The sequence below is a fragment of the Pistacia vera genome, unplaced genomic scaffold (genome assembly GCF_008641045.1).
Source record: "Pistacia vera cultivar Batoury unplaced genomic scaffold, PisVer_v2 Contig479, whole genome shotgun sequence".
Lineage (NCBI taxonomy): Eukaryota > Viridiplantae > Streptophyta > Magnoliopsida > Sapindales > Anacardiaceae > Pistacia > Pistacia vera.
The window spans coordinates 95738-114756 of NW_022196311.1; the positions used below are offsets into that span (position 1 = coordinate 95738).

The 19019-nt window shown below is 34.8% G+C and overlaps 1 protein-coding gene and 1 long non-coding RNA gene across 3 annotated transcripts in view; one reads left to right on the forward strand and one right to left on the reverse strand.

Annotated features, from left to right (window-relative positions):
• The first annotated feature begins 3183 nt into the window (after window positions 1-3183).
• LOC116146557 lies at window positions 3184-4091 on the forward strand. Its single transcript, XM_031431979.1, has 2 exons — window positions 3184-3332; window positions 3709-4091. The coding sequence occupies exons 1-2, from the start codon at window positions 3273-3275 to the stop codon at window positions 4051-4053; spliced, it is 405 nt and encodes a 134-aa protein (XP_031287839.1). The 5' UTR covers window positions 3184-3272; the 3' UTR covers window positions 4054-4091.
• Window positions 4092-5048: 957 nt separating this feature from the next.
• LOC116146558 overlaps window positions 5049-19019 on the reverse strand; it is a 40663-nt gene continuing 26692 nt past the window's right edge. For both annotated transcript variants that reach the window (XR_004130525.1, XR_004130524.1), the window contains exon 3: window positions 5049-5375. This is a non-coding gene — a long non-coding RNA (uncharacterized LOC116146558). The remainder of the gene's footprint in view (window positions 5376-19019) is intronic.

The window sequence follows — 19019 nt, forward strand, 5'->3', positions numbered from 1 at the left end:
GATTCTACACCAGAGAAAGAAGCTTTAGCAGGGAGGATGGGGTTGATGCTGGAAAAAACTTATGTCAGGGAAAAAGCGTAGTTACACAGAAAGTACACTAACTGTAGAGAGTTTAAACTATCTGAATCCTTGGGGTGGCAGATCTAAGAAAACTTCAGAATCCATTCCTGATGATGATGAGTTTATCATCTATTTTAGGTATCAATTTGGTTCTATGTGATTATAGAGCATGACATTTCTGGGTGGTTGTGGTTGTTAGAAGGGCCGATATATGAATGCCTTTCCTTCAGAGTTGTGGTTTATGGTCGTGAAATTATGCTCTACAAAAAAAAAAATTTATGATTGAAATGAATTATCGTTGTTTCAGTTGGAGAAGATCTTCAGTTTAAAATTGAAGCCCACTCACCTGCCCCTGAAGTGGCATCTGAAAACGAACCCGTTCTGCATCAAACTAGTGTTAAAGAGAAAGGTGCTTATGGATGACACCAGGTCTTGCATGGCGAGTATGTTCTTGTTTCCTCATTTGAGTTCATATATATATATATTTTCTTTTTTTTATCAAAGTCTTTTTATTCATACTCTTTTAAGTTTCTTAGGAATTTAGTTTCTAAATTGGCATTCTTCATTGAGAAGCAAAAATATTTTATTTATTACTGGCTTAACAATGCCCTTGCAAATTTGCTTGACTTGACACATTGCTTTTCTTTTTGATAAGAAACTGTTAAACTTTTGAAGAAATAAAAAATGAAGAGATAAGTGCATTAGTAGAATGGATATCCACAAAGAGAAAAAATATCAATAGGTGGTTTTATAGGAGCTGAGGAAAGAAGTGATTAGGTTGTCTTTACCTCATAACTTAAGTACATTCTCATGTTTCAATTCCAAATGTTAAAGTTTGTCAATACAGCATGGTGAGTTTTACGTTGTTCTCTTAGTTATCGCTTATGCTAACCTTGCCTCTTTGATAAATTACTGATGAGTTATCTGCATTGATCTGTGAAGTATAATACGCCAACAATGACAATACTGAAGACATACGACGGATACGAAAAAAAGCTCTGCACTGCCCTGAAATTTGATGATTAGAACAATTCTTGGAGGATGAAATATTTAGTGACCTGTATTTACTGGTGAGTTGTAGTGCTAAAAGTTTACTAGTCTGGCTGCCCCTGCCCTGCTTCCGCTAATGTAATTGACATAGAAGAATCTTATTTGTGTTTTTGAATGATATTGGTTCTCAGTCTCCCCCTTCCCTCTCTTTTATTACTTGTTTTCTTTCCTTAGTGGGGGTGATTCTACATATCTGATAGCTTAGTGCATGGAATCTGCTGATATGAATCATACAAAACTGGATAATTTGTGACGAAATATCGATGTTACCTCACTAGAAGGTTTTTCATCAAAGTGGGTTTCTTTGGTTTCAACATTCTGCTGTGTGTTACTTACAGTTTGCAATATGATGTTTATTCCTCGTCATGCGTTCTACCTGTGAATTCTGACATAGTTTGAAACGTGAATCTGATATTCGGGATTCAAGTTTCATCAGACAATTCATGGACATAAGTTGTTGTACTGTAATATCAATTTCCAGGAATTTTTATACCTCACTAAGTTCATATCTTTGTTTTCATTTTGTTTTTATTGAAACAAATTTGTGTCAGGTAATTAAGGAGTTTAACATCCATTCAGATTAATCAGTTGGCTTTTGTATATGTTTCAGGTATGTCAGCAGAATAATGAGTTTGCACTGTGAAAACATGATCTGAGCAATCAGGGTTTCTGAAACTGATGAAAATCAGGTCTTCTGAACCAGCAAAGAATGCAGAGTGCTCCTTTAGGTCTACTGTTGAAGGTGGAGAGGAAGGTAGCAAAGATCCTGTGGTTCATGTTGAAGCACAGCCGCGGTGACTTCATTAGTGACCACCTTTTAGGATTTCATGAGTTGATGCTCAAGGGGGTACAATGCTATTACTGATGCACCTGAGTGAAACAGTGCCAAATGAACCTTGGCCGAGGTAACTGAAATGGACATGACAGAGTACTGGTGAAGTTGCTGAGACAGCTAATTGCTCTGCGTTCATGGGATTGAGAAATCATCTGAGATTGCGGTCCTGTAGAAATTCAGAACATGCCCAGTGACGATAAAACCGATGGTGTGGTGCTTCTCTGCAGATGGAGGTGTGCATTACACCTGAGCAGAAATTGGATTTTCAATTATTGAAGACAGTGCTACTTTAATGGATACAAACAATGGGAAGTAGTTGATGCTGCTGAAGGAGAAGATACTGTTGCAATTGATAGTGAATTGAAAGCAAGGATGAACTTCCTTTGGAGGGAGGCAAAATGTGTGTCTGTAGAAAATGAGGTGGTGGTCTGACAGATTTTACTGCAATGGTGTTGTGAATGAAGAGGGTTCCTGTCTGGGGACTGGTTGTGATAGGTTGGCGCGAACACTAACTGTGTGAATGGTGAAGAACCTCTAATAGATTCTACAAATTCAGTTAAACATGATACAGAGTTGAAGGATACTTCATTGAATGATGGAGAAAACCCAATCTTTCCAGACGTTGACCATCCTGCTGCTGAAGATCGTGGTGTAAGTTGGACAACTGATCTTCTTTTTGGATTTTCTTCTGTAGCGTATGCATTTGTTCAGTGGTCTTCTGACTTTTGTATGATGTAAAGACGGCTGTAAAATTTTATATCTACTGACAGAAGTGAGGGGTCCCATAGATAATTTTTGAGGTATTCCTAATTGCCTTTGCTTTGTGATACGGAACTTGAAGGCATCACAGTTGGCATGATACAGGTTTGCTTCTCGTTCTTTTTGTTTATTATTGTTTTGGAATTCTGATGTCTCCTAGAATTATTTTCCTCATGAGAAGCTTTAAACAGAAATCCATTAAGTTTGTTGGCTGAATGAAGTGCATGCTATGAAAATTTCATTTACCTATTGAGTGAATTTTGAGTAGGGATAGGCGACCACTGTATAATTATCAATTTCTGAAACCAAATCATTGTGTGGCTTTTTACATCTTTCAAAGGTTTTATTCTCTTATGTGCATTGTAAGCTTCATTTTCTGGGACTGGAATACCATCTAAATTTCTGACACTCTGTGTGTGATGAACGTTGAAAACTGTGATCTAGGATAGTAAGAAAGTCTTCTAGTTCTAGTGCATGTGTGCTGAGTCTGTTGGCTGATTTGTTTCATTTTGTTTTCAGAATTTCTGAATGTAGATGATGATGAAGTAGTTGAAGATCTGATGACGGGATGGGGTGTCCTGAAGACACTCGCCTTCTTGAGAATAGTGGATGGTCTTCCCGCACAAGGGTGTATACTCTTCTGGTTGATTTCTCCTGTTCATGTATTACTACCTAGGAAGAAACTCTACTGTTTGTTGCCTCCATCCCTTGCTTTTTTTTTTTTTTTTTTTTTTGTTGGTTTCCCGTCTCACACTCTTTCCAAAATGAGGTTGATTTGATTTAATCCAGGATTGGCCCTCAATGTTTTTTTTTTTTTTTTAAATCAATATGTGCCTTCTGATATAGATGATTGGGGTAATTGAGTCACCACGTTTATTGGGGTTGTCAATTTTATTTGTTTAATTTTCAAGCTTAATAATTCATTTGGTTAGTAATATTTTGCTATAGTTGCCGTTTTTTACTAGGAGCTACTTTGTTTTATTGTATCGTACTCTTTTTGTAGGGCTGTTGCCAAGTACTTGCAAACTCTATTTGAGAATGAACCTGTACAAGGAAGAAAGGTTCTTGCCTTGGACAACTTATTAGCTGGTAAAACTCGTAAGGAAGCTAGACGAATGTTTTTCGAAACACTGGTATGTCATCAAACTTTCATGGACTCTGTTTTTTCGACAAGAGAACTGCAAAGTCATATGAGGGTTTGCAGAAGTGTGCAATTTATTTCCTTAGCCATACACAGCTCAACTCTGATACTGTTCATCGTTCATAACGAATTCTTGTTAACCAAATGTCAGGTTCTGAAAACAAAGGATTATCCAGGTAGAACAGCCGAAGGCCTTGGAGAACATTAATAAAAGCCGCGAGCAAAGCCATAAAATCAGATTTCTGATCCCTCACATAGGAAAGGCAGATACTCTGGAAGATTTAGTAGTTGTAGTTCGGCTGACGCTTGATCTGGGTCGGGGATTATTTCTCACTGGATTTTTATTTTTTTTTTTTTTTTTTTCCCTTTTTTGCTCTAAATTATGCCCTTATTTAGTTGATGTAATTGGTAGGTTTAACAGCAAGATCCAGTGCCACAGGTCATACTGTTGATTGTAGCCAAAATGTTGTAATGGATGATAGGATGATAAATTATATGTATATATCTGTATAATATTTAACAGTTTCAATTGAAGATGATTATTTGTTTGTCTACATTATTTTTCGATTCCCAGAACCAGAACTATTACTAATTACAATCTAGATAACTTGTTTATTTGGATTTTGTTGGATAAGACGAGTGTATCATGTCATCTATGTGCTTGTTCGATAACAGTTTGTCACACGATAAGTTTTTATTGGACGACTATAGGAATGACATGTACTTTGACAAAGCAAATGAAATTGTTGTATTTTAAGTTTTTAACAGCAAAATAGGATTAGCATTTGGTGGATGAATTTAATGTTAATTATGAAAAAATAAATGGTTATTCAATTGATCTTTCATGAGATTAGATTTATACTTGACCTCTAGCAACGACGTCTTGGGTCTCGAATCTCATAAAATGGTTACTTATCATATGACATGATTGTGTTGACTCGCTCTACTTTTATTACGCTCATATCGAGTACCATGTTCATGATGCACTACTACAATGTAAACACTGAACATATGGATTATGCTCAAAATCAAAGAGCATGCTCAAGACGTGCTCCATTACACTCTGAACATATAGATGATATGACCTGCTCGCTCGATGACTCCTGGGCTTTGAGACATCAAGCACTTCTCTATTCTACCTGGTTTCTTCTTTCAAATATACCAACCAAATCTCAATAGCTAGAGCCTAGAAGATGAAGTAGATGAAATGAAAGACTTAGTAAGGCATTAAAGAGTCAGAACACATAAATAAAGCTAAGATAGTTCATAGGCTTTATTTGGTCAAGACAAATTATTCAGTAGGGTGACTAGCAGTATATAATAAGTACAGTCAATTACTCTTCTTTGCCATTCTTATCTTCACCGCCTTTCAAAAAGTGCAAGAACCAGTAAGCTGAAGATTTGGGATGCCTGGCAAGACCATTCTTGTAATCAACATAAACCAAACCGAAACGTTTGGTATAACCTTGAGCCCACTCAAAGTTGTCTAACAATGACCATGCAAAGTATCCCCTCACATCTGCTCCGTCCCTGCACACGAAAGCAATAAACGGAAATCATTTTACTCCAATTCACAATTTAGAAACCGATTATACAAGTTGACTCACGAGCATGCCTAATGCATGCGCAGTCTCAAATGTTGTAACGTTGAAACTATATGACTGCATTACATTTATGGGCATATGAAGAAATGCGAAGCAAAATGAGCTACCAAAACAATACACTCTTCTACTTCTTTTTTTTTTTTTTTTTTTTTTTTACAATCATTTAACATAAACTCTATTTTGTTTTTTTTACTTATATGCATTTTGACTAATTTTCAAAAACTAACTTAGCAACCCACTGTTATAACCTCCTCACTCAAATCATAATGCTCAAATGGAAATTAAATTTGAGATCGCGCGTCTATCTACACTATCTCCTATTTGTCCTAATCGTTTGGACTACCCACAGATGGGTATTCTTTGATTTTCACAAATAATACATCTAAATATTATGATTCTTAACATTACAAAATAGGAAGTCTCTCATAAAATAACAGAACAAATTTGGCTACTTGCACGAGAGAAATAAAAAAAAAAAAGGTAGAAAACGTGTTAAATATGTTTATTACCAATTTTTAAACCAAAAGGCTTTTGTAGTAGATTTCTTCATTTTCATTCATTATTGTGTTTTTTATAAATATATCGAAAACAAAAAAATATATTTTTTCATTTTGTATTTCAACTATATATCAAATGAGTATTCAAGCGCTCAAAATATATAATTTAAATCGATCTTTTTTGCTATTACATTTTCTCATAAAAATTAGATAAATCATAAACGAATTATGATTATGGATTACAGTTTTCTTCGAACCTCTGAAAATAACTTGAATTTTACAATCCCTTACTCACTTTTGAAAAAATTAAAGAAGTATTTCATAAAACACAAAATGAATTCAAAGGAATGCAACCCCTCTTAATCTTTAGGAAAAATATGAAGAAAATGACTTGAATTTCACGATCTCGCACTCACGTCATTATTTATTTAAAATAAAAAAAAAAAAAGATAATTTTTAGTTTAGAAAAAAATAAAATTAAAACAAATTAATATTACCATACAATACATCATTGATGAAAAAAATGCCAAATTGATCAAAATTAGCCAATAGTTGACAAATTTGAAATTTGTAAGAAAAAGGACCCAAAATTCAAACCAATGAAAGTATGAAACAGTGACACTAAGGCAATCACACACCTTAACACACACGAACATGAAAACAAAAACAAACAAAACAAAAAAATTCTAAAATCTGAAAACAAAAACAAAACAAAAAACTTAAGGCGCTTCTCTTTCTCTTCTCTCTCTATTTAGATTATTCTCTGAAAATTCAAATCATTCAACTCCCTCCCCCTCCCGATCTCTCACTCAGCTCAAAGGTATAAGCTTACAAGACGTCGTTTGAGGGCCTAAATCTAGGGTTTTTACGTCAAAGCTCTGCCATTTCTTCAACACGATTCGATCTGCTGCGGGTGGCAAGTTTCGGTGAATTTCGTTGGAAATGGAGCTGGTTGTTAATTGCTGAAATTCGAAGAGGGTGGTGTATGAGATGAGTAATTAGGGTTTCGTTTTTTTAGCTCGTATGGGGTGTTTGTCGAATTTGGTTTGTAATTAGGGTTTTGGAGGATAGTAGTAGGGAATTGTGTTGTATTGAAGATAGGGTTCCGGTGTTGGTTGTTAATTTGGGAGTTTTGTTGGGTTTAATTTGAATTCGCGTTTTGACTAGGAGTTGAAATTAGGGTTTTTTGGGGTTCAGTTATGTGGTGAATGTCTAGTGTTATCTTTGGTTTTCAGAAAATTGAAGCTAAAGGTAGAATTGGGGGTTTTCTTAAGCTGGCTGAAGTAATACAGTGTTTTAGCTGGAAGCTTGCGTTTGGTTTAAATTTATAATAAGGTTATTATTGGTGTATGAAAGCTAGGGTTTTTTTTGAGTGGGGGTGAGAAGGTTTTACTCACAGTTTTTTGGCCAAGAAAGGGCCTTTAGGAACCATATGGATAGCTGCCCATTTGGAAAGAAGCTTCGAAAGAACAGGTGGCTGTACTGATATCGGAGTATCAGTAGGTTAGTATTACATTTACTGCTTTATGCAATTTGATAGCCTTATTTTTGGTCTCTAAATTAATTGAATTTTGTTGTTTTAAGGAATCCTATCTAATTAAAGCTAATTGTCGGATTCTGCTAATTTTATTTGTACCTGAGTGTAAGATAGTGACTTACTTAAGGTGTTAGAGTTTGTATTATTGGTTTCCTTTTATCTTCCATTCTTTTTCTTAAAGAAGGAATGAGAAAAGGATATTTTCTACGGCCTAGTTGTTAAACTCCATCTAGAGGTTGCAGAATATGCGGAAACAAAATGAAGAAAACAATAACTCATGGTTACTTACTTAATTAGTGTGTTGCCCTTGCTGAAGCTTAAGTCATAGATGCATTTATTGTATTAATTTAGTATTTTTTTTTTTTTTTTTTAATTTTTCTTCAGCTATTGGATCTTTTTGTATATGTAATTTCGCACTTTATAATATCATGGAAGGACAGACTTGAAATTGTCTGTTGGAATTTGTAATAGGCTCCCTGTTTTTAGGCTAATATTAGGCTTATTAAGTATTTTACTGTCATTTATACATAAAGAAACGAGATATTAAGTTTTGAATTTTTGGAAGTAGTTATAGAATGAATTTTATGTGACAAAATCATTTAACAGGCACAGTGTTGAATTCTATTGACGTTATCACCAATTTTGCTATCTGTTTTTGGTTTAAACTCCATGATCTTTGTTGTTCTGTAACCCTCAACCTTGCTCGCATTTACATTCCTTTCTCACATCACCATTGCCTTAGATCATAAGATTTGTGTTTTCCTTTATTTCTATGATGTTTACACACATATTTTATCTGATTGCCATGACAGTCAAATCAAAGATAAAAATGTGATCTAATCTGGATATTAATACTTGGTACATCATGAAGATATTAATGTGTGTATATTTATCTCTAAAGATATAAAAGATTGGATGGATATTTAGAGACGCTCTAGATTGTTTACTTCTGCTGCAAAAGCTTGAGAGGTTGATCTTTCATTATTTTTGTTTATTACATTGTGAGGAATGTTTTATCACAGAAAGAAAATAAAGCAATAATTCCTGTCTATCATTTTTATGTCAATCTAAATTCTGCTTCTCATCCCGTATCTAACAACTGTTTTCCTAGTTATCTAATGCATAAATGTTTTTGTTCATTTGAGCAGACTCAATTCTTTTTCCTGAAGTACCAATTGCACTAGATTGTCCAGCCATCTTTGCTTGGTGTGGTGAGGATATATTCTAGAAAGGTGAATTACCTTTCGATGATTGCAGTGAGCTTTGCTTAAGATAAAGCAAGCTTTTCGCTCAACTGCAGTTGATTTGCCGCCAGAAGAATCGACTGCGCCATCACTCTATCCCTTGCCAGAGACTTTGATCTTGATGATTTTGAGTTGCCAGATAATGATATTTTTCAGGGGTTAGTTCAAAATGTTCTAGTTTGTTTTCAATTTCATTGTTATTTTACCAAACTTGAGCCTAATTCTGTAATTATTATCTGCATAAGAAACACCTTTTTCTGCATAGGAGACGTTTTTAAAATGTTTTGTTGTTTGTAGGCACCATTAATAACCCCAGTATTAATGTTCTTCTCATATGATCTATTTAATATAATGAGGGATCATAGTTTGCAAATTGATAACTCATATTGATGGTAATTTTTAGTTAAGCTGCCCAGTGGAAGAATTCTATCCTGTTACAATAAATCTTTCTTTGCAGTAACTATGTTGATCATCACGTCAGTACAAGGGAGCAAATTACCCTGCAAATACAATGGATGGCGTGTTTACTCCACATCTCAGTTTGGATTGGATGGAAGACTCTGCGTGTCAGCTGTGGGGGTTTACTGCCCATCCCACTGGATTGGGCACTTTGACTAGTTAATAATGTTTGTTGGCATAATTTATTTTGGCTTTGTTAAAATTTTTTATGATTTGTTCCTCCCCATCACAGCTTGATTGGGCACTTTGACTAGTTAATAATGTTTGTTGGCATAATTTATTTTGGCTTTGTTAAAATTTTTTGATTTGTTTCCAGAGCGGTTTGGTGATGGTGATGCATCTCAGATTGGTTTAGACCTTGATGAGGTAATTACTTCATATGCTTCCTGGTACAGTTGTAGCTGTAGTTATAAAGTTTCTTAGAAATAGCTCTAAATTGCCAGTATTTAGTTTCTACTTTATGTGTTGGTCATTTATTATTGTTTGATTAATCATAAACAGGAGCTCTTAAGGATTACAGCTGCAGGGCATAGTGCGGTTTCAAAGTAAGCTCTTTATATCTATAGCTGCACTATTTGGTTTCTTCATTGGTCATGCCTTGTTGGATACCTGATTTTATGATTATTTGGTGTAAGCTGTTTAGTAATGCTCACTGTTGGAGATCCCATTTTCTTTTCAATACGTGTTTTCACCTATTGTTCATTAGCTTGATTTTTTATGGTATGAAAAGGTGTTGGTACCTTGTTATGTGGTTGTGGTCTGTGCTAAGCTATCACCTATTATGTCATAAGTCAATTATCTAACTCTAAGTGCTTCATAAGTAACACATTAAGCGCAATTCAGACTGTTTCTCTTGATTGCTTTTGGGCATGTTTGATAATAGCTCTGATAAGGATAATAATCAAAGATTACTTTGTCTCGTTGGTGATTGATCCCCGTCTGCCTAGTGTATGCTTTGAAATGTACACAAGAAACACAAATATTTTGAGGAAGAAAATAGGTTTGCTCTGTGAACTTACTCCACCACATGATGCAGTTGAGTCTATCAGTTGCACATATTTTAATGGCTTGTTCTTTAGATTTGAGTGGAAGTTTAATGGTTTTTCCTTTTCATTTTTTGTCAATGATATAATTTTTATCATGATAGAGAGGCTGTTACTTAATTGGCTGTCAGTATTGTGGGGATGCGATTTATCTTAATTATATGGAACAATTCTGATGTAACTTTATTCCCTACATGCTGTATCCTCAGGGATCTGTCAAACCATTGACGCCTTGGGAACAAGATAATATTACTGAGCAGATAAATGAAACTTCAGAAGCCAAAACAATGATGACAATGCAAATCAGGTTAATTTTAATATTTCCAAATATATGTCTTAGGTTGTTTCTGTATTTGTTACTAGTATCTTGCTTATTTGAATATGTGGGGATGATTGTGTTCTAGATTTGGTCTCATAGTTACTACCTCTTTCCATTGTCCCAGCTTGAAGACTCGGTGTCCGTGTGGAATCTGTTGAGTATGCTGAAGCACCATCTACTCCAGGACTGGTACAAGAGCCAAATTTGTCCTGCGTGCAGGAGGCTCTGGCCTTGATGATCATTTGAATCAGAAGTCGCAATTCTAATGAGTTAGTGGCTACGGTGAGCACAATAAATCCTTTAAGTAGCTGGATTGGCATCATGCAGATGGCAATGCTATGGATTGGTCTTTGCAAATAATTCAAATTGTGATATGTTCAGTGCATGCTTCCTCAGGAGAATGGCCACCATGTCAGAGACTGGAGGTCAAACAAGCAAAGCCACTTGTACTCTGTCAATTCGTGGCCTATGATATCAGAGTGTTCAGAGGGGACCATTGGTGCACTAGATGTTCAGACAGAATAAAAAACATCAAAATGCTGGGTAAGCGGGAATGTTCCAAATATGTTATCTTTAGAACAAAGATTAGGTCAGAAGAAACTGCTGCATCCCCTAGTTGCTCTCATGCCACCTCTGATGCACAGGAACCGAGTCATAGAACTTGTCCTGATAGCACCAATGAGCTTGTGTCAGAAGGCGATTTGATGGATGGTCAAGATATAATCAGGACCAAATTCAATGTATGCTGAAATTGCTGATAGTGTCCCTGGGTCTGCCTCACTGGCGATTGTGGATGGCTGAAGGCCATGCTGGGCAGGAGTCTAATGATCCCATGACTTCAAACAAGCCTGGTATCATGAAGAGATGCCATCCAGTGGTACAAACGTGTTAAAGCCATGCAGCTCACACCTGAGTCAACCTGATTGTCTTCTCCTGGATATGGACATGATAATGCAATGGCTACAAACTTACAATCTGAGGATGTAGAGCCGCACTCATCAGGGACATCCAGAAGGGATGGGGCTGTGTTGAGGTGCAAGGTTTGTAGAATGATCTTTATGCATGTCATTTAATGTGATTCTCTGTTTGATAAAGTTTGACTTGGCCAGATTAAATGTTTACATTGTTATAGTGAAGAGTGCCATGTGACAGACATTAGCAATCAGAGAAAAATCAAATATCAGGGCCTTCTGTATGTGGAGAAATTCATGCAGATAACAATAAGTCAGATGAGCTTTTGACAATGTGATTTCTAATCACCTTAGAAAATTTGAATAATTCCACAATTTCAGAGTTGCCTGAACCAGAAAGCTACTTTCTGTACCAGAAGGGCTTCTTGATAAACCAACTGATTTGCTAGTTGATTCTACACCAGAGAAAGAAGCTTTAGCAGGGAGAGATGGGGTTGATGCTGGAAACAACTTATGTCAGGGAAAAAGGTAGTTACACAGAAAGTACACTAACTGTAAGAGTTTAAACTCATCTGAATCCTTGGGGTGGCCAGATCTAAGAAAACTTCAGAATCCATCCTGATGATGATGATTTGTATCATCTATTTTGGTACAATTTGTTCTATGTTGATTATAGAGCATGACATTTCTGGTGTGTTGTGGTTGTTAGAAGGGCCGATATATTGAATGCCATTTCCTTCTAGAGTTGTGGAATTTTATGGTCGTGTAAATTATGCTTCTACAAAAAAAAAATTTGATTGAAATGAATTATCGTTGTTTCAGTTGGAGAAGATCTTCAGTTTTAAAATTGAAGCCCACTCCACCTGCCCCTGAAGTGGCATCTAGAAAACGAACCCGTTCTGCACCTCAAACTAGTGCTTTAAAGAGAAAGGTGCTTATGGATGACACCATGGTCTTGCATGGCGATATGTTCTTGTTTCCTCATTATCTTGAGTTCATATATATATATATTTTCTTTTTTTTTATCAAAGTTCTTTTATTCATACTTCTTTTTAAGTTTCTTAGATTTAGTTTCTTAAATTGGCATTCTTCATTGAGAAGCAAAAATTTATTTTATTTATTACTGGCTTACAATGCCCTTGCAAATTGCTTGACTTGACACATGCTTTTTCTTTTTGATAAGAACTGTTAACTTATTGAAGAAAAAATAAAAAATGAAGAGATAAGTGCATTAGTAGAATGGATATCCACAAAGAGAAAAATATCAATTAGGTGGTTTTATAGGAGCTGAGAAAAGGTGATTAGGTTGTCTTTACCTCATAACTAGTACATTTCCAAATGTTTTCAATTCCAAATGTTAAATTTTTGTCAATACAAGCATGGGAGTTTTACGCTTGTTCTCTTAGTTATCGCTTATGCTAACCTTGCCTCTTTGATAAATTACTGATGAGTTTATGCATTGATCTGTGAAGATAAACGCCAACAATTGACAATACTGAAGACATACGACGGATACGAAAAAAAGCTCCTTGCACTTGCCCTGAATTTTGATGATTCAGATACAATTCTTGGAGGATGAAATATTTAGTGAACCTGTATTTACTGGTGAGTTGTAGTGCTAAAGTTTACTAGTCTGGCTGCCCCTGCCCCTGCTTCGCTTAATGTAATTGACATAGAAGAACTTATTTGTGTTTTTGAATGATATTGGGTTCTCAGTCTCCCCCTTCCCCTCTCTTTTATTACTGTTTTCTTTCCTTAGTGGGGTGATTTCTACATATCTGATAGCTTAGTGCATGGAATCTGCTGATATGATCATACCAAAACTGGATAATTTGTGACGAAAATATCGATGTTACCCATCCTAGAAGGTTTTTCATCAAAGTGGGTTTCTTTGGTTTCAACATTCTGCTGTTGTGTATACTTACGTTTGCAATATGATTGTTATCCTCGTCATGCGTTCTAACCTGTGAATTTCTGACATAGTTTTGAAACATGTGAGATCTGATATTCGGGATTCAGTTTCATCAGACAATTCATGTGACATAAGTTGTTGTACTGTAATATCAATTTCCAAGGATTTTTATACCTCTACTAAGTTCATATCTTTGTTTTCATTTTGTTTTTTATTGAAACAAATTTGTGTCAGGTAATTAAGGGTTTTAACATATCCATTCAGATTAATCAGTTGGCTTTTGTATATGTTTCAGGTATGTCAGCAAATTAATGAGTTTGCACTGTGAAACACATGATCTGAGCAAAATCAGGGTTTCTGAAACTGATGAAAATCATGGTTCTTCTAACCAGCAAAGAATGCAGAGTGCTCCTTTAGGTCTACTGTTGAAGTGAGAGGAAGGTACAAAGATCCTGTGTTCATGTTGAAGCACAGCCTGCGGTGACTTCCATTGTGACCACCTTTTAGGATTTCATGATGTTGATGCTCAAGGGGTACAATGCTATTACTGATGGCACCTGAGCTTGAAACAGTGCCAAATGAACCCTGGCCGAGGTAACTGAAATGGACATTGACAAGCTACTGGTGAAGTTGCTGAGACAGCTAATTGCTCTGCATTCATGGGATTGAGAAATCATCTGAGATTGACGGTCCTGTAGAAATTCAGAACAGTCCAGTGCACATAAAACCATGGTGTGGATGCTTCTCTGCAGATGGAGCTTCGTGCATTACACCTGAGCAGAAATTGGATTTTCAATCTATTGAAGACAGTGCTACTTTAATGGATACAAACAATGGAAAGTAGTTGATGCTGCTGAAGGAGAAGATACTGTTGCAATTGATAGTGAATTGAAAGCAGGGATGAACTTCCTTTGGAGGGAGGCAAAATTGGTGTGTCTGTAAGAAATGAGGGTGGTGGTCTGACGATTTTACTGCAAATGGTGTTGTGAATGAAGATGGGTTCCTGTCTGGGGACTTGGTTGTGTATAGGTTGGACGCGAACACACTGTGTAATGGTGAAGAACCTCTAATAGATTCTACAAATTCAGTTAAACTGATACAGAGTTGAAGGATACTTCATTGAATGAGGGAGAACCCAATCTTTCCAGACGTTGACCACCTGCTGCTGAAGATCGTGGTGTAAGTTGGACAACTGATCTTTCTTTTTGGATTTTCTTCTGTAGCGTATGCATTTGTTCAGTTGTCTTCTGACTTCTCTTCGTATGATGTAAAGACGGCTGTAAAATTTTATATCTACTACAGAAGTGAGGGGTCCCATAGATATTTTTGAGGTATTTCCTAATTGCCTTTTGCTTTGTGATACAGGAACTTGAAGGCATCACAGTTGGCATGATCAGGTTTGCTTCTCGTTCTTTTTGTTTAATTATTGTTTTGGAATTCTGTGTCTCCTAGAATTATTTTTCCTCATGAGAACTTAAAACGAAATCCATTAAGTTTGTTGGCTGAATAAGTGCATGCTTTATGAAAATTTTCATTTACCTTTTGAGTGAATTTTGAGATAGGGTATCGACCACTGTTAATTTATCATTTCTGAAACCAAATCATTGTGTGGCTTTTTACATTTTCAAAGGTTTTTATTCTCTTATGTGCATGTAAGCTTCATTTTCTGCTGGGACTGGATAACCATCTAAATTTCTGACACTTGGTGTGATGACGTTGAAAATCTGTGATCTAGGATAGTAAGAAAGTCTTCTAGTTTCTAGTGCATGTTTGTGCTGAGTCTGTTGGCTGATTTTGTTTCATTTTGTTTTCAGAATTTCTGAATGTAGAGTGATGAAGTAGTTAGATCATGATGACGGGGATGGGTGTCCTGAAGACCTCGCCTTCTTGAGAATAGTGGATGGTCTTCCCGCACAAGGTGTGTATACTTCTTCTGGTTGATTTCTCCCCTGTTCATGTATACTACTATGGAGAATCTCTACTGTTTGTTGCCTCCATCCCTTGCTTTTTTTTTTTTTTTTTTTTTTCCTGTTGGTTTCCCGTCTCACACTCTTTCCAAAATGAGTTGATTTGATTTAATCCAGGATTGGCCCTCAATGTTTTTTTTTTTTTTTTAAATCAATCTGTGCCTTCTGATATAGATGATTGGGGTAATTGAGTCACCACGTTTATGGGGTTGTCAATTTTATTTTGTTTTAATTTTCAAGCTTAATAATTCATTTGGTTAGTAATATTTTGCTATATTGCCGTTTTTTACTAGGACTACTTGTTTCTTATTGTATCTGTACTCTTTCTTGTAGGGCTGTTGCCAAGTACTTGCAAACTCTATTTGAGAATGAACCTGTACAAGGAAGAAAGGTTCTGCCTTGGACAACTTATTAGCTGGTAAAACTCGTAGGAAGCATCGAGAATGTTTTTCGAAACACTGGATGTCATCAAACTTTCATGGACTCTGTTTTTTCTGACAGAGAACTGCAAAGTCTAATGAGGGTTTGCAGAATTTGCAATTTTTTTTCTTAGCCATACACAGCTCAACTCTGATACTGTTCATCGTTTCATAACGAATTCTTGTTTAACCAAATGTCAGGTTCTGAAACAAAGTTTCATCCAGGTAGAACAGCCGAAGGCCTTGGAGAACATTAATATAAAGCCGCGAGCAAACTCATAAAATCAGATTTCTGATCCCTCCCATAGGAAAGGCAGATACTCTTGAAGATTTATGTAGTTGTAGTTCGGCTACGCTTGATCTGGGTCGGGGATTATTCTTCACTGGATTTTTACTTTTTTTTTTTTTTTTTTCCCTTTTTTGCTTTTAAACAAAATAAAAAAAAAAAAAAAAAAATAAAAGTCAAATAAAAAATTGATCATTATTCCCAAAGGTCCAATATGAGTAATAAGGGGAAATGGGGCTATCTGGGCTCAACTCGGAAAATCCCAAGAAAGCCCAAAAAAGGAAATTCACAAGGATTGCAAGAGAGCTCAATATCAGGAACAGTACAAGGTTGCTCTCAAAGGGGTTGGACCCAATTAAATAACAGGATGGAGTCTCCACATTATAAAAAATTTCATTCAACATGCAATACGATTACAAATGCAGTGACGAAATCAGAAATTTATTTTAAAGATTTAAAATAAATTTTTATATGAATATTAATGTATATATATGAAGGATCAATATGTATAAATTAAATTAAATTTTTTTTTTCTATGAACTAGTTCCTTCACCACCGCAAACCCCAATTCGATACAATAATGATACATTTTTATTTATTAAGAAAACTCAAATACTTTCTTCCACTTTAGATTCAAAAAAAAAAAAAAAGTTTTCCAAAATATTTTTTTTCTTTTTACAAGATATATGAACCAAGCAATCAATCTAGTGATATTGGTAACTACCTCTAGGTAGTTTGACGGTTTGTTTGAGACTCTTGGATGTATTACTCAAGAGGTCCTAAATTTGAAACACGGGCCGATGATACGCTTGCAGAGACGTCGTTGTCACAATCGTGGCTAGCAGCACACACCCTAAGGCATGCTACGACACCATGAGCTCCCCATTCAACCCATCTTGAAACACAGACCAAGGAATCTAACATGTGTACAAGTCAACGGGTCAATAAACCCATAAAGAAGCTGATTGGCTGGATCCCTCACAGGTTGCATTGTCGATCAACCTTGATCTTCTATGAAAGATTCAAGTGTGAGCATGTCTGTTGGGACCCAAAAGGTGGTGAACTATGCATGAGCGGGGCAAAGCCAAAGGAAACTCTGTTGAAGGCTCGCAACGATACTAACGTGCAAATTACGACTATTAATAAGAAGTAGTCATTAAAGACTATTAATATTGTTAACTTTAAGGTCTCGAAGAACTAGTTGAAATATACGTAAATTGGTCTGGATGTCATTAGATACCAAAAAAACAAAAAATAAATCTAGTGATATTGGAAGACCTCAAAAACTTTTTCAATAAATTGACGAAAATGGAGTCATTTTGTACACACCATCAAATAAATTCAATAATGATGGGGTGATGACTAACGGGATCTTTTTTAAGGATCAAAATGAAAGCTAATCCACGTGTAACTACATTAGTAGGTAATATCTCTTATCAGGTTTTTAGACATAAGTACATGACTTCTCTTGTCTAAAATTAAAACTAATCCACGTGTAACTAAATTAGTAGAAGATTAGGTAGATCTCTCATCAGATTTTTAGACAAAACTGCCCTTTTCATAACCTCTTTCTTCTTTTCCTTCTCCGGTTTCTAGCCTCTCCATTTTATTATAAGTTTCTTTATGCACGAGTGAACTGTAAAGGTGTTATTGTTCAAAAATCTTCAAAAATGATTTATTTACCAATGTAATTAAAAGTTTATTATTTTTTATTTTGATCCTTCAAAAAGGGCTTATTAAGTAGATTTCTCAAAAAAAAAAAATTTATGAAATAGTGTTGGTAAAAATGAGTAGACATATTTTTTAAAACGGTTTTTTGAATACAATCTTACGAATTAATGTAAAACTAGAAAAATGATCAAAAACCATTTTCATGATTTTGCATAATTTTAATATAAAAACAGTTTTTGACTGTTATATCAAACGCATTTTGAAATATTAAAAATATTAAAATACAAATAAAAATTTTGATTTGTATTTTAGTTTACCCTTAATTTTACATCCAAACGAAAGAATAATTCAAGGTACAATAATTTTCTTTAATTTTTTTTTCATTTAAATAAAGAAACATTTCAATAGGTTTGCATATTATGAGCCTTGGGAATTTTATACTTTGTGTTTATTAAGATTTCAATTTAAATTTTTAACTTATGACTTAGAGTTATATAAATTAGTAAATTATATTGTTTAATTTGTTGAATTTTGTTCAAAATATTTATTCAAGTTAAAGTGAGATTCTTGCTTACTTATTTTTTGTTTTTTTTTTTTTTTTTTTTATCAATCAATTTAACATAACTCTTATTTGTTTTTTTTACTTATATGCATTTTGACTAATTTTCAAGAAACTAGTAGCAAACCACTGTTTATAACCTCACTATAAATCATAAATGCTCAAATGGAAAATTAAATTTGAGAGCGCGTCTATCACACTATCTCCTATTGTCCTAATCGTTGGACTACCCACAGATGGGTATATCTTTGATTTTCACAAAATATACAATCTAAATATTATGATTCTTAACATTACAAAATAGGAAGTCTCTCCTAAAATAACAAGAACAAATTGGCACTTGCACGGAGAGAAATAAAAAAAAAAGGTAGAAAACGTGTTAAAATGGTTATTACCAATTTTAAACCAAAAGCTTTGTAGTAGATTCTTCATTTTCATTCATTATTGTGTTTTAAATAAATATATCGAAAACAAAAAATATATTTTTTCATTTGTATTTCAACATATATATCAAATGAGTATTCAAGCGCTCAAAATATATAATTAAATCGATCTTTTTTTGCTATTAAATATCTCATAAAAAATAGATAAAATCATAACGAATGATGATATGGATTACAGTTTTTTCGAACCTCTGAAAATAACTTGAATTTACAATCCCTTACTCACTTTTGAAAAAATTAAAGAAGTATTTTCATAAAACACAAAATGAATCTAAAGGAATGCAACGGCTCTAATCTTTAGGA

Bases quoted from the DNA above. Each gene is read 5' to 3' on its own strand.
- LOC116146557 (XM_031431979.1), top strand. From the start codon at position 3,273: ATGGGGTGTCCTGAAGACACTCGCCTTCTTGAGAATAGTGGATGGTCT. The intron at 3,333-3,708 runs GTGTATACTCTT...TCTTTTTGTAGG, and splicing joins GATGGTCTTCCCGCACAAGG to GCTGTTGCCAAGTACTTGCA.